Source organism: Solea solea, chromosome 15, assembly GCF_958295425.1.
Source record: "Solea solea chromosome 15, fSolSol10.1, whole genome shotgun sequence".
In the NCBI taxonomy this organism is placed as follows: Eukaryota; Metazoa; Chordata; class Actinopteri; order Pleuronectiformes; family Soleidae; genus Solea; species Solea solea.
In genome coordinates this window covers 17294714-17306867 of record NC_081148.1, presented here as the reverse complement: position 1 = coordinate 17306867, position 12154 = coordinate 17294714, and the positions used below count along the sequence as shown (strand labels likewise).

Genomic DNA, 12154 nt, shown 5'->3' with positions numbered 1-12154 from the left:
AAACTGGATAATCATATGAAATGAAAGAAAAAGGAAACAAATCTGTCTTGAGCCTTAACTGTATGAATATTGGCATTTATTGTAAATGATCCAAGTCCCAACATTGATGTTTAATTGAATTCCTTTCACGGTTGTGTTTGGAGACTAATCAAGCCTTGACCAGCAGGTAACGTCTTAGATCCTCACATCAGATTAAATAAATCCACTCTCATAACAACCCTATTAGCTGCACTGGTGACCTAATTACAAACTGCCTGTCAGGCTGTAAGTGAGCAAAACGAAATCTGACAAACACACTGCATGTGTGTACGTACTTGTATGTATACCTTTGTGAGGACCAAAAAAACATGTTAACGTATTTGGGGAAAGTGAGGACATTTTGGCAGGCGTTGGTTCAGTTCAGTTAAGACTTAGTTAAGTCTAGGTTTTGAAGTGTTAAAGGATTAATTCACCGATGTGCATTTAGCTTTGTATTACTAGAATGGGATAGTTCTGTGCTTCCCAACCTCAGTTTCCCCTGAGTCGAGAAATATCTTCCATATCTACCATTTAAAAAAAAAATACTACAACTATTCTAGTAATACAAAGCTAAATGCAAATTGGGGAAGTATTCCTTTAATGAAGGGGTTCACACTTTGTTTTGCACTGTTGAAATACATGGCAGTCTATGCTATGTCCTAAAAAGACCAGCAAACCTGCAGGTGTGTGTGTGTAACTGTATCTTTTTAACTGAAATGTTGGGAAAGTGAGGGTATTTTGGCCAGTCCCCACATTCTGTCACATGTTGAAATGGCTTTTTAAGGCTTCAGACCTGCATTGCAGGGATGCATTATCTCTACGAGTGTCCTCACTAACATATAGCTGTGCAAAAATGTGTGTATCTTTGTGTGTGTGTGTGTGTAGAGCTTTGATGCCTTTTTGAGAGTCTGTCATTAAATATGGTGGCAAGATAGGCAGTTTCATACCATCGTAGCAGAAGCCGTGAAAACAGGGGCTAGAGCTGCACTCATCCACATTGACTTCACAGCGGGGGCCGGCGAAGCCCCGATGACAGCGGCAGCGGAAACCTAAAGGGAAGCGGTCCTGATCCAGCTCCTCCACACACACTGCACCATTCTCGCAGGGATTACTGGCCTCACAGGGTAAGAACTCACAATTATGTCCTGGTGTGCGGCAGAGGAACATACATTTTACATTTCTAGAAATAATCTTTAATTTTTCAATTTATTTTCCAACAGACAGGCTTACATGATGGTATAGGGAACAGTTTGAGATTTTTTTGCACTGAAAAGGTAATAATTCCACTTTGGACCATTCAATCTCTGAGGAAGGTATACAGTCCCAACATAATGACATTTTATTGTGTCTTTTTATCAAGTGGTTTTATTATTAAGTATGGTTAGTGACAATTTAAAACATTATTTCCACTGTTAAGATGTCTAAGTCACTTTTTTCCAGGAAACTACAAACAAAAAACTGTACAAACTAAACATAGTGCCAGTGACAGAAATAAGTGAACTCAAGTCATGCAAAAAGGGAAATCATCTGTTCAAGAAAATCCCTCCTCTCAAGATGTTATTATGCATAAAAAGGTGTGAAAATAAAAGGAACATGCATGACTGAAACTGATTACAAAGCATGTCACCAGACAGCGGATGTATGTCACATAGCAGGAAATACATCATTTTTCTGTCATAACTGTATATATACACAGTAAAGGGCTGGTTTGTTGCATTTCCATTCAGTTCAAAATGCAATTTCAAAACATATTGAAATCACTTCCAGTCCAATCTTCCCCTGACCATTTCTTAGTCAACTTACTGTGTGTCGTACCCAATAGCTACTTGGGGAAGGAACACTACAGACGGACAGAAAATACAGGTCATGCTGTAAGAAGGAGTGATATCAAAGCTTCTCTCTCTCTCACTGAGAATCAGCAAAGCACTCTAAGGCAATTTGAAGATTTTGGTGTTTTGAAACTCTCTTGAAAATTAAATAAAGCAATGTTTAAGCTACCAAGCCCTTTATTTTATCCACTACAAACTGGATATATTGGATGAAGCATTGCCACAGCAGCAGCAGAAATTCGTATAGATTTAAAGTTAATTTGAGCAGATTAAGACTCTTGTACACACATGGTCATGGCTGTTTCTATGCCGATTTTTAGACGTGTCAGAATGGTCTAGATTTGTTGCAAAAAAAATATACTTACACTTATTAAATACAGGTTGTTTTGTGCCCTTTAACTACTAGAATTTTATCTTATGTTTTGTTGTCACATTTGATCAAACCAGGGTCTAAACAAGCCATGCAAGCATCACAGCACATTACAAATCCAGCCATTTACTTTTCATTTATCTTTCTGTATTTGTGGATGCAAATGTATATTTAGAGCGGTACCAAGAGCACACTAAATATTCTCTCACTATTGTGTGGTTAAATATTGAAAAACAAACTTGACAATTGTGGGTTCACTGCAGATTTAACGTTCCTATTTACATTTTGTATTTTAAAGACCACCGTCTTTAAAATAAATTTTTATTTAAAAAGTCATCATGAAACTAGATGTAGATTTTTTGGGAACAGTGATAATACAGTAGCTTCACCTGTCTTTTTTACTGACAGTGACACATACAGTAGCTTGATGGAAGTCCCCACCACAGCCTACAGCACTTACTTTATCGAGACAGTTGAAAACAACAGTATGTAAAGTTAAGTTAGTTCCTCAGTCTTCATTACCTTTAAATGGAAGCACACACTGGCAGATGTAATTACCCGGCTGGTCAAAGCAAGAGGCGCCGTTCTTGCAGGGAGATGAAGCACACTCGTCAATGTCAAGTTCACACCATAAACCTTTGACGGAACACAATACAGAGGAATAAATAGACAGTCTTACAATGCAGAGGCTTAAGTGTCAGACAGAATAGACCTGGTACTGTTGTCTAAGGCATTTGCACGTCTGATAAACCAACTCTTTTGCTGAGAAACCAGCACAGTCAGGCAGACAGTTTTATTGTTTGTCATTGTGCTCTGCAGGAATTATTAGAATGTATTATGAAACAGCCGAACTGCTGTTACTCTCTAACTTTCACTGGTGGAGATGTATTATCTTCGTTTGAACCCAGGGTCATTATTCATCTTTGAACTCGAAACAGCTGGCATCACAGCACCACATGTGGGGGGAGAAAAAATGATTCTGCATGACTTGAAGTATTAAATCACACTGCAGCACTATTTTAAGGAGCTGCTGAAGACTTGACTTTAATTCAGATGGTACCCGTTGTTACTGACGTGTACAGTACAGGTCAATTCATCTCCACCAAAATGAATGCAACAGCACCGGCTCCTCTGTGACCAAGCCGGGTTATAATGGCAGATTAAATATTTACCATTATTTTCAAACATAATTAAACCCACCAGGGACGCAGAGGAGCAAAAACGATTGGAAATCTACTGCGTCTTACAGGACCCAAATTTCTGACTTGAAACTTCAGCAACAGGCCGTTATCTTCCTTGTATCTAAGCACAGATATCCATATATACTGTATTCTGCTCAGACATTTACACAAAGTACTTGTCTAACAGTGTGTGTGTGCATAGATACAAGAGTACCATGCTCACAATTTACACAGAAGTACAACTTGTAGATATAAATCTTTTATTCAAACTTGGATTTCTCATACAGGCTGAATTACAACTGCAAACGCTGAAAAAAGTGTTTTGATGTGATAACATACAAAGATATGCTTTACTAAAACTCACCTGTGAAGCCAGGCATACAGGCACATTCATAACCATGAAGAAGGTCAACACATGTGGCATTGTGCAGGCAGGGAGAGGAGAAACACTCATCTAGGTTGACTTCACAGTAGTCGCCTGCAAAGACATGACATTTAAAATAGGCGGTGGCTTCGTCAACCTCCCCACACGTTAGTAAACTGTAATATTTCCCTTTAAAATTCACCAGCAGCGACACCTTGAATCTCTCGTGTGTAGTATTTCATAGACCGTTCGCACAAAATGTAAGTTGACCAGTTTTTACACGTATGCACATTTTGCAACACGGGTACTGATATTTAGTTTTAAATATTCAACAACAGCAGTGTACTTCATATTTGAAATTAGTGAGTGTAATACAAAATTCCTTGCTGTTTTTCTAATAGGTTTTGGACTATTTTACAGGCTTGTCTTTATTGCAAGTGCTAAAAGGAGGCTGCTTTCTAAGAGATGTCGTAATGAGCTGCGTTTCATGTTCACAGCGTAATCACGTAATCACTTTTGTGCTGCTCCGACAACACAATGGAGAATGGAGTGTGTTTCACGATCTAATTGATTCCTGTGCAGCATGAATGTGACCCTACGTTTAGCACACATTAGGTAGGGTCCTCTTAAAATAACCTCCATTAGGATATACTGTACCGCATTATAAATACCTTCTGCAACGTAAGCAATCAGTTGCTCAGGTAGTTAGTCAGTGTATTTTACAAGAGCAGATTATAGCTAATGGTTCAAATTACCTTTCTACAGTTTGCTGCGACAAAGACATTCTCTACTGGAGAATTTCATGATTTTTGTTTTTCTAAGTTTCTTCATTAACTTTAACGTTTCAAGCTCGGGCAATTAAAGCAACTTTGCAGAGAAGATGTTCAGGACTACATGGGAATTGCTATATGATTTGTGACGATTCATTACATTTCCTGGTTAAGATAATAAAGCAACTGCAGGGATGAACCTTGCTCTGGTTATTTTTGGACAACTAATGGCAACCATAATAATAATTCAAATAAAAATCCTCAGAAATGGCCGTCAGATCTTTATTAACGGTTATTGACAGTCAAGTTCATGATTTTGTGGTATTTAGTGCAATCAATGACTTAGAACATGATCACTCGTGTTTAATCTACTGTGGCTTTTCCAATAAACAATTGAAACTTTTCACACAGTTTGAGCTCTTTGCATAAACACATTTCCCCTGTGGGCTTTCCGTTGTTCCTCTGTAACTGTTCCAAAAGCTTAACATTATCGATAGACATCATGGTTGAACGGAGTGTAATGAAAACGTATTGGTCCCTAAAAGCGCGCACATTCAGTCCGTCAAGAGCACAACTCTCCAACTCTGCAACAGAACAAGAGCAATTACTATAAAACATACGCGGTGCAGAGAGAGAAATTAGCTCGACCCTGTAGTTAAATGCAATTTACACACATCTCCCATTAAATCTCATCTGATGCATCAAAACTGTGCACCAAGCTAATCTGCTTTCAGTTAACTTGTAAATACAGTAGTTACATTTTTGTTGAGGATTAAACTCAGTTGGTTGGCAGGGAAACAAAAGGTGATCAAAACCATGCTTGGCTTGACCTTACAGAGTTAACTTTAACAATTCACAATTCAGCAACTGATGCAATGTTGTGTAAACAAACACGGCCATGGTAAGAGACGCACACATTACCTGCGACTCCGAGAGGACACTGGCAGTGGAACGAGTTCAGCTCGTCGATGCAGGAGCCTTCATTTTGGCAAGGTTGGCTGAGACACTCGTTCACTTCGATCTCACAGTTACGTCCTGCGGAAGCATGGGAAGTATAGGGCTGCAACGGTTAATAACTAAATTCTTTATCATTTAAGTGTTATAATTCAAAGTGATCAGATGTGTCTTGCTCCGTATAAAACGGATTCATTTGAGTTGGAGGACAAATCTGGATATTCTAAGAAACATCATACATTAATCGAGATATATACTATTATGAAAACAACTCGAGTTGCAGCCCTAATGGAAAGTGCACAACATGTACCACACTGCTTTTCTGAGTAAAATGTCACTTTAATTCAAAGGGATCAAGTTCAAATAGCTTCAAATAGCCTTCGCTTACCAATAAATCCGGGTGCACAGAAGCAATTGTAGCCATTCAGGGTGTCCTCACAAACACTCAGGACTCCACAGGGCCGTTCTTCACAATCATCAATGTTTATCTCACAAAACTGGCCTGTTAAACCTGCAGAGAAAGAGGAGCCGTCACTCTTTACATCTCTACCGTTATAGATCGTAGATCTACAGAGAAGATCACACTCTGACTCCTTAAAAAATAGATTTTCTCGTTCTCTTCAGCAAAATAAAACAGGGTTTTAAATTATATGCACTCTACTATCAGTTTTGAATAAAGTATCCAAGGGCAACACTTTTGAGAAAAGCTTAGTCAAGTGTGACGCTAAATGACTTGCAATATGCAATTAAAGACGAAAGTAATTAGAGGTCCTTGGAGAAGGTTTTGACCAGGGATAACACTATGGAGTGTTTTGGTTTTATTTTGAGCATTTAAGAGCACACACACGCAATGAGGACAACACAACACAATTTACTTTTATGTAGAAATAAAACTAAGGTAGCAAATAACTGAAAGCTACAGCCACATTAAATCATGTCTGTGCTCTTGATATTTTTTTTTTTTCTGTAAATATAAATCAAAAACATCAACAACTGCCAGTCATATACAGTTTGAATGCAATTGAACACCAGTGTGTTGCTTTGTAAACAAGCCAGTTCTTCACTAGGATCCTGGATCCTGGATCCTAAGCGGGTCAAGAGAAATGCAAGCATTTTGCTTTGAAGTCAGCACATAAACTGATGAACTGAGCCCTGGCGTACACATTCCCTAAGTCGGTTATGTTTTGTTGCTGAAGGCCAAACAGATTAGACTCCCACAGAGCAGGAAGCTGCAAGTGAAAGCATCAAACCAGTGGAGTGCCCACTATGCACATGATTCATTTGAGGGAACTGGCTCAACTTGAATCGGGATGGTGAACCTACCTGGCAAACAATCACACTCGGACCCTCTTGAAAGACCCACACACAATGAACCGTGTTGACACAAGCCGTCAACACACTGGTTTCGCAAGTGTTTTCGCAAGTGTGGCCCAGTGTACCCGTGTTGACACACACATCTATAAGTATTTGCCAGCCGCTTTACACGGGAAAGCCCCCTCAGGGTTGCAAGGATTTGACACACATTGGTTCACAGATGAGGAGCAGTCATTGCCGTGGTATCCTCTAAGTTGAGGGATCAAAGAAGTGATTGATGTGTTGTGCAGTGTACAGTATCCTCCGAACCCACCCACGCCTGGCAAACAGCATGGATTGGGATTTCAAGAAATGCCGTCATTGCCAGTGTTTTTCCGTCCCTGCTGATTGGCATAATCCACCCAGAGCATAAACAGTATGTTGAAAAAAAACAAAACAATGTGTGGCGGTTTCATTTTTTATTTTAACTAATGTGTGTGGATTTGTATATTATGTACTTTCTAGTGCCAATGTAAGAAGATCACATGACACACTTTGGTTGTCATAATTACATGGCATGGCTACATTTCCAGACGGAATTACTGCAGTAATTCCAAGAGCACCACGATTCCTATTGGACAACAAAACCAAAAAAACCGATTGCCCATATTATCTGTACATACCTGGACGACATATACACAGCGATTCTCCAGCGGCGGTGGGAGAGCAGGATCCTCCATTTTGGCAGACGTCAACAGCCGACGCACACGTTCCAGAGACAATGACGGAGCAATTCTTGCCTAAATGGTAAGTGAAGTTTGTTAATTGAACTTGTTTGTGCCATTTAAGATTAACACAAGAGTTAAAAACAGAGATCAACGCAATGACACCTTTCACTAATTTGTCACACAAATTGGATTGTTCCTCAGAGAACAGCCATTAACGTGATGAATAGCATCGTGTTGGTACGAGTGCGTCTTTGTAGTCGACAGTGTCTATCCCAGTTTGCTCTCACAGCCAAAGGACACGCACATTTATTTTCTTTAGTTTCCATTTGCAGTGTTGTAGCAGAGGTTACGTTGAAGTTGAATTCATACCACACTATAGGACCGGGCAATAACTCATTAACAGTAAATGTAGCAATAAGACTTTCTTCAATATCAATATAACAAAGGTTTAATATAAATAATGTTTATGCACTGTGCAAACATTTGTGAAACGTTTCTGTTTCTTCAATTCTCACATTTTATAGCGATAATCATCAATATCGACTGATTTCAATACTTTTTATTTTGCTAATGTCTTTGGCCATATTGACCCAGCTCTACCACACTATATAAAAAGAATTATATTTATTAACAATATAAAGATTATCAATATTTCCCCCCCTTTTCTTTACAGTCTTCAGACGTATATAAAGTTTATGTAAATTCAATGTATAGTCAATGTCTACGGAGAGAAGAGAAAGAAATCCATTCCTTATGCGTCAGAGAGTGGAAACACTGCTTAGGTGTCATCACATCCATTAAAGCCTGAAAATGATGACACAGATAACTCACCAGTAAAACCCAGAGGACAGAGACACTCATAGTCTGCAATCAGGTCAATACATGTGGAATTATTGGCGCAATATCCATGGACACATTCATCATAGTTGATTTCACAGTGCGACCCTCCAAACCCTGGCGTGAAGAAAAATGACAAAACCCCATCATAGGTGCCAAACATAAAAATACACAAATTAAGCTCAAACTACACCCAAAAGCAATAGTTTTGCATGAAAATGTACTTGAGCTTATTATAAGTTAACACTTAGGTAAGGTGGAGAGTACTTTTTCTTTATTTTTTATGTAAATTGTTTGTCAGCGTTATTAGTATTTCTGGTGCTGATGAATTCTTATGTTTGACATTTAAAAATAAATAAATAAAAGGTTATAGTCATGAAGTAAAAGTAAGCGCTGCCAATTTCTGACATTTTAGTTCCCCATAAATATAGTCCTCCACATGGTCACGCTACAAAATGACTATCATTAGCGCTGTCACACGCTGCAGCTACAGGAGACCCATGACTAATTCCTGGCTATCAGCACCATTGATGCAGGTCAAATTCTCATCATTTCTCAAACTGACCATGGAACCAATTTCCACCTCTCTCCCCAAGTCATAAAATTTGACAATTATTCTGACTTCATTAAAAATGCATAACAGGCTTCACCTGCAATCAAGGTTTAATCAGAGTGAAAGGCAAGATGTCAGCTGGACCAGGAAATGGCTTGAATGTATTCCCTCTTACTCTGCGGTGACAATTTCTGACGGAATGAACTTATGTAGATGTACGAGAGAAGTGTTGTTGAAAACTGTCAGTGAAGGTAGCAATTGGCATCATGTGCTCAACAGTCGCTGCCGAGTGCATTCAGGTTTTCATTTAGAAAAAAAAACCAAAAAAAAACAAAACACTGAAACTGCGGAGTTCACTGATGAGCTCCTGCTCTTAAGCTCAAGTCGCACTTGGCTACATAATCAGCCGACTTGTTTGGTTTGGAAAAACAGTTAACTTTCAACCCGCAACAACACTCGACACTGCAGACAGTAAGACATGTGAAGTAGGCTGTAAGAAGCAGCAGCACTAATTACCTCGAGCTGCAATTGTTAAACTCTTTTCGCCATATGGGCGTACACACAAGTCAATGTTACATTTTGTTCATGAGGAATTCGACGACAATCACTGCACAGAATGAAATGACATCTTTTCATCTTTTAGAGTAATAATTTATTTATTTATTTATTTAAGTTATTTTGTTTCTTCTTCTTTTTTATCCAGGGAATGACGTTTCAAATCCACCGTGTGCAATAATGAGTTCTTCAGTGGTTTGAAGACGATCCAATTATTTTTGCAATTGTTAAAATGATGAAAAAAAATACAGTGGAACATTTGGAAACTTGAGACGATGAGACATTATACAGTAAATATTGGTCGCTTTTGAGAAATTTAATTGGGCAATGTTCTTAATTAACTGCAAGGGGAGACGTGGTAAGGTTTGTACATAATATTATAAATTATATATCTAGCTGTCATTTCAAGAATAAATCCCTAAAATATGCATTCACAGAGTTCTAACATAATTTGAATACATTTTTCGTTGTTTGCTTGTTAAACATCAGGACTAAGTGGAAGAACATACTGTGTTGCTAATTTGAGTTGGAGCTAGAGTGTCTTATTTTAATCTATTTAATTGTCCTTTTCTCTAAATAAATATGCACATACCATCAAACATCATCAAAATTAGGACTTCCCATACAAACCAGGGTCATATTTGCAGGGCTGCACACTTTAAAACCAACAACCTTTTGAGATATCCACAAAATCTTATTGCCTGAATTAAAAACAAATTGTATTTTAACTCACCAGCTGAGCAGAGGCACTGATACAGGTCAGGGCCGTCCACACAAATGCCACCATTCTGGCATGGGTTTGACTCACATTCATTGAGATCTACTTCACAAAATGATCCTCCAAACCCTGTAGGTCATACAAAAAAAAAAAAAAGTTATTGGAATCTCTTTGCCGTGTTACATTCCTCGGCCAATTAGGATCAGCATGACTTTGTTTTCACAAACAACAGCTCGTTTTCTAAGCTTGTATTGATTAACGGAGGCTCGCTGGGCTCATGTAGACTCGGCTCAATGGATCATTTAATCATGTTTAATAAGAGTCAGCTATTGGACTTCTGATTTATGAGTTCAAACAAGCCAAAGTTAGCAATTGTCAACACCGACATCACCCGTCAATCTGTGCACAAAGGAAAACACACGGAACAAATGCATCGCTGCACACACATGCATGCGAGAAACATATTTCTGGTTTCAGTCACATTAATGCTGTTGCTGCTCAGGCTGTGTAAGTGTTATCTTCTCACACTTAGCCATTATTTCACAGTCAGCCATGGAATAAAGAGTGCACAGGGTTTTTGAATTCTCTCCTCATAGACTGTAATGTAGAGATACGAATATAAAGTGTGAGCATGTTTCCTCCAAAATAAAACTGTGGCATTACACAAAAACACGAGAAACAACAAAACAATTCCATTGCTGCTGTATTGCAAAAAAACAAAAAAAACTAAAAACCTTCTAGATGACAAGAACTCTCATGCCAGGAAGGGCTTTTGATGAAACAACAGCTTTTGGAGCGCAAATACATTTTTGTGGCAAAAATAAGTCTTGCACTGCAAAGCTGTTCCTTTGAAATAAATGCTAATGTAAAGCAAGAAGATGCTGCTGTCAGAAACAGTTTTGGCTGCTGTAAGTATGCAATTAGCACCTTGCAAAACCAGCTATTTACTTCAAGAAAGTTCAATCACTTAGAAATGTAGGAAGGAATTATCCAACAACTTTCGGATAAAGCCAGTGCTGTGTTTATAATTAAATTACCTAATCAAACTCAGTTCAAGGAAGTGATTTCATGTACTAAATGCGAGGTCAGGGGCCACATGGCAGCATAGTGGCTAGCACTGGGTTCACAGCCTTGAAAATGTATTCAAACCAGGACAAGGCATCCGGGACGACCTGTACCCCGCTTTTCTCCCTGCGTCAGATGGGATTGCGACCCCCACGCGGAAGACAGAAGCGGTAGACGACGAATGAATGAAACGCGAGGTCAAAACATTAATGGACTGAGGACATACAGCATGGTGAGGGAGGGTACGAGCAACATGCTTCGCAGCACATTAGGTTGGGAAATATAATAATACGGGGGCCCAGCGTGTTGACCTGAAACATCTCGACAGCATCCCGCCGTTTGCCCTTGAAGAGTGATCTGCAGAGAGCAGTTTGTCGCAGGTTGCTTTCATTTACATAGGAAATCACTCACAATCCTTCACTTTGACATCTGGCGAGCATAAGTGCAACAGGAGTAATGAAGTTACCGTTATTGATTGGGTTACATGAACTTCTATGTAATAGCTATTCATTTGAAAACAGATAGCAGAGCTGGTGGGGAGTAGTTCTGACTGAATTAAGACTGGTTTGGCAAGCAGCGTGGTTGTATTTCAAGTACCTTGACTTCATCCAGGAATAAGCGACTGTGCATTTGCACTGTACTGTGCTGGCACTCTTGTCAAATCCAGCACATACAGATTGGCTTGTAATACTTTGAAGCTTGGTTACCCCTGCAAGCCTGGCAGATCTAACTGGTCAAGCCTCTTCCACTTCTCCGGTATTATCCTTGTCACTGCTGACAGCTACTAATCTGATCACACACATCCTCGTGTAGTGGAATCAGAGAGACTTGACTGACACAAGTAATATTTTTTTGCAGGAATTGTCAAAACATGTTGTGCATAAATGTGCATTATCGTCAGACGCTACGACGCTGTAAA

The 12154-nt window shown here is 39.1% G+C and overlaps 1 protein-coding gene across 1 annotated transcript in view; it reads right to left on the bottom strand.

The window, feature by feature from the left end:
* eys (eyes shut homolog) overlaps positions 1 to 12154 on the bottom strand; it is a 135996-nt gene that overhangs the window by 97607 nt on the left and 26235 nt on the right. The window contains exons 13-20 of the mRNA XM_058651249.1: positions 10186 to 10299; positions 8339 to 8461; positions 7463 to 7579; positions 5875 to 5997; positions 5454 to 5567; positions 3763 to 3876; positions 2740 to 2853; positions 966 to 1163 (exon numbers count right to left, since the gene is read on the bottom strand). Coding sequence (XP_058507232.1) covers positions 966 to 1163; positions 2740 to 2853; positions 3763 to 3876; positions 5454 to 5567; positions 5875 to 5997; positions 7463 to 7579; positions 8339 to 8461; positions 10186 to 10299 — 1017 coding nt within the window. The remainder of the gene's footprint in view (positions 1 to 965; positions 1164 to 2739; positions 2854 to 3762; positions 3877 to 5453; positions 5568 to 5874; positions 5998 to 7462; positions 7580 to 8338; positions 8462 to 10185; positions 10300 to 12154) is intronic.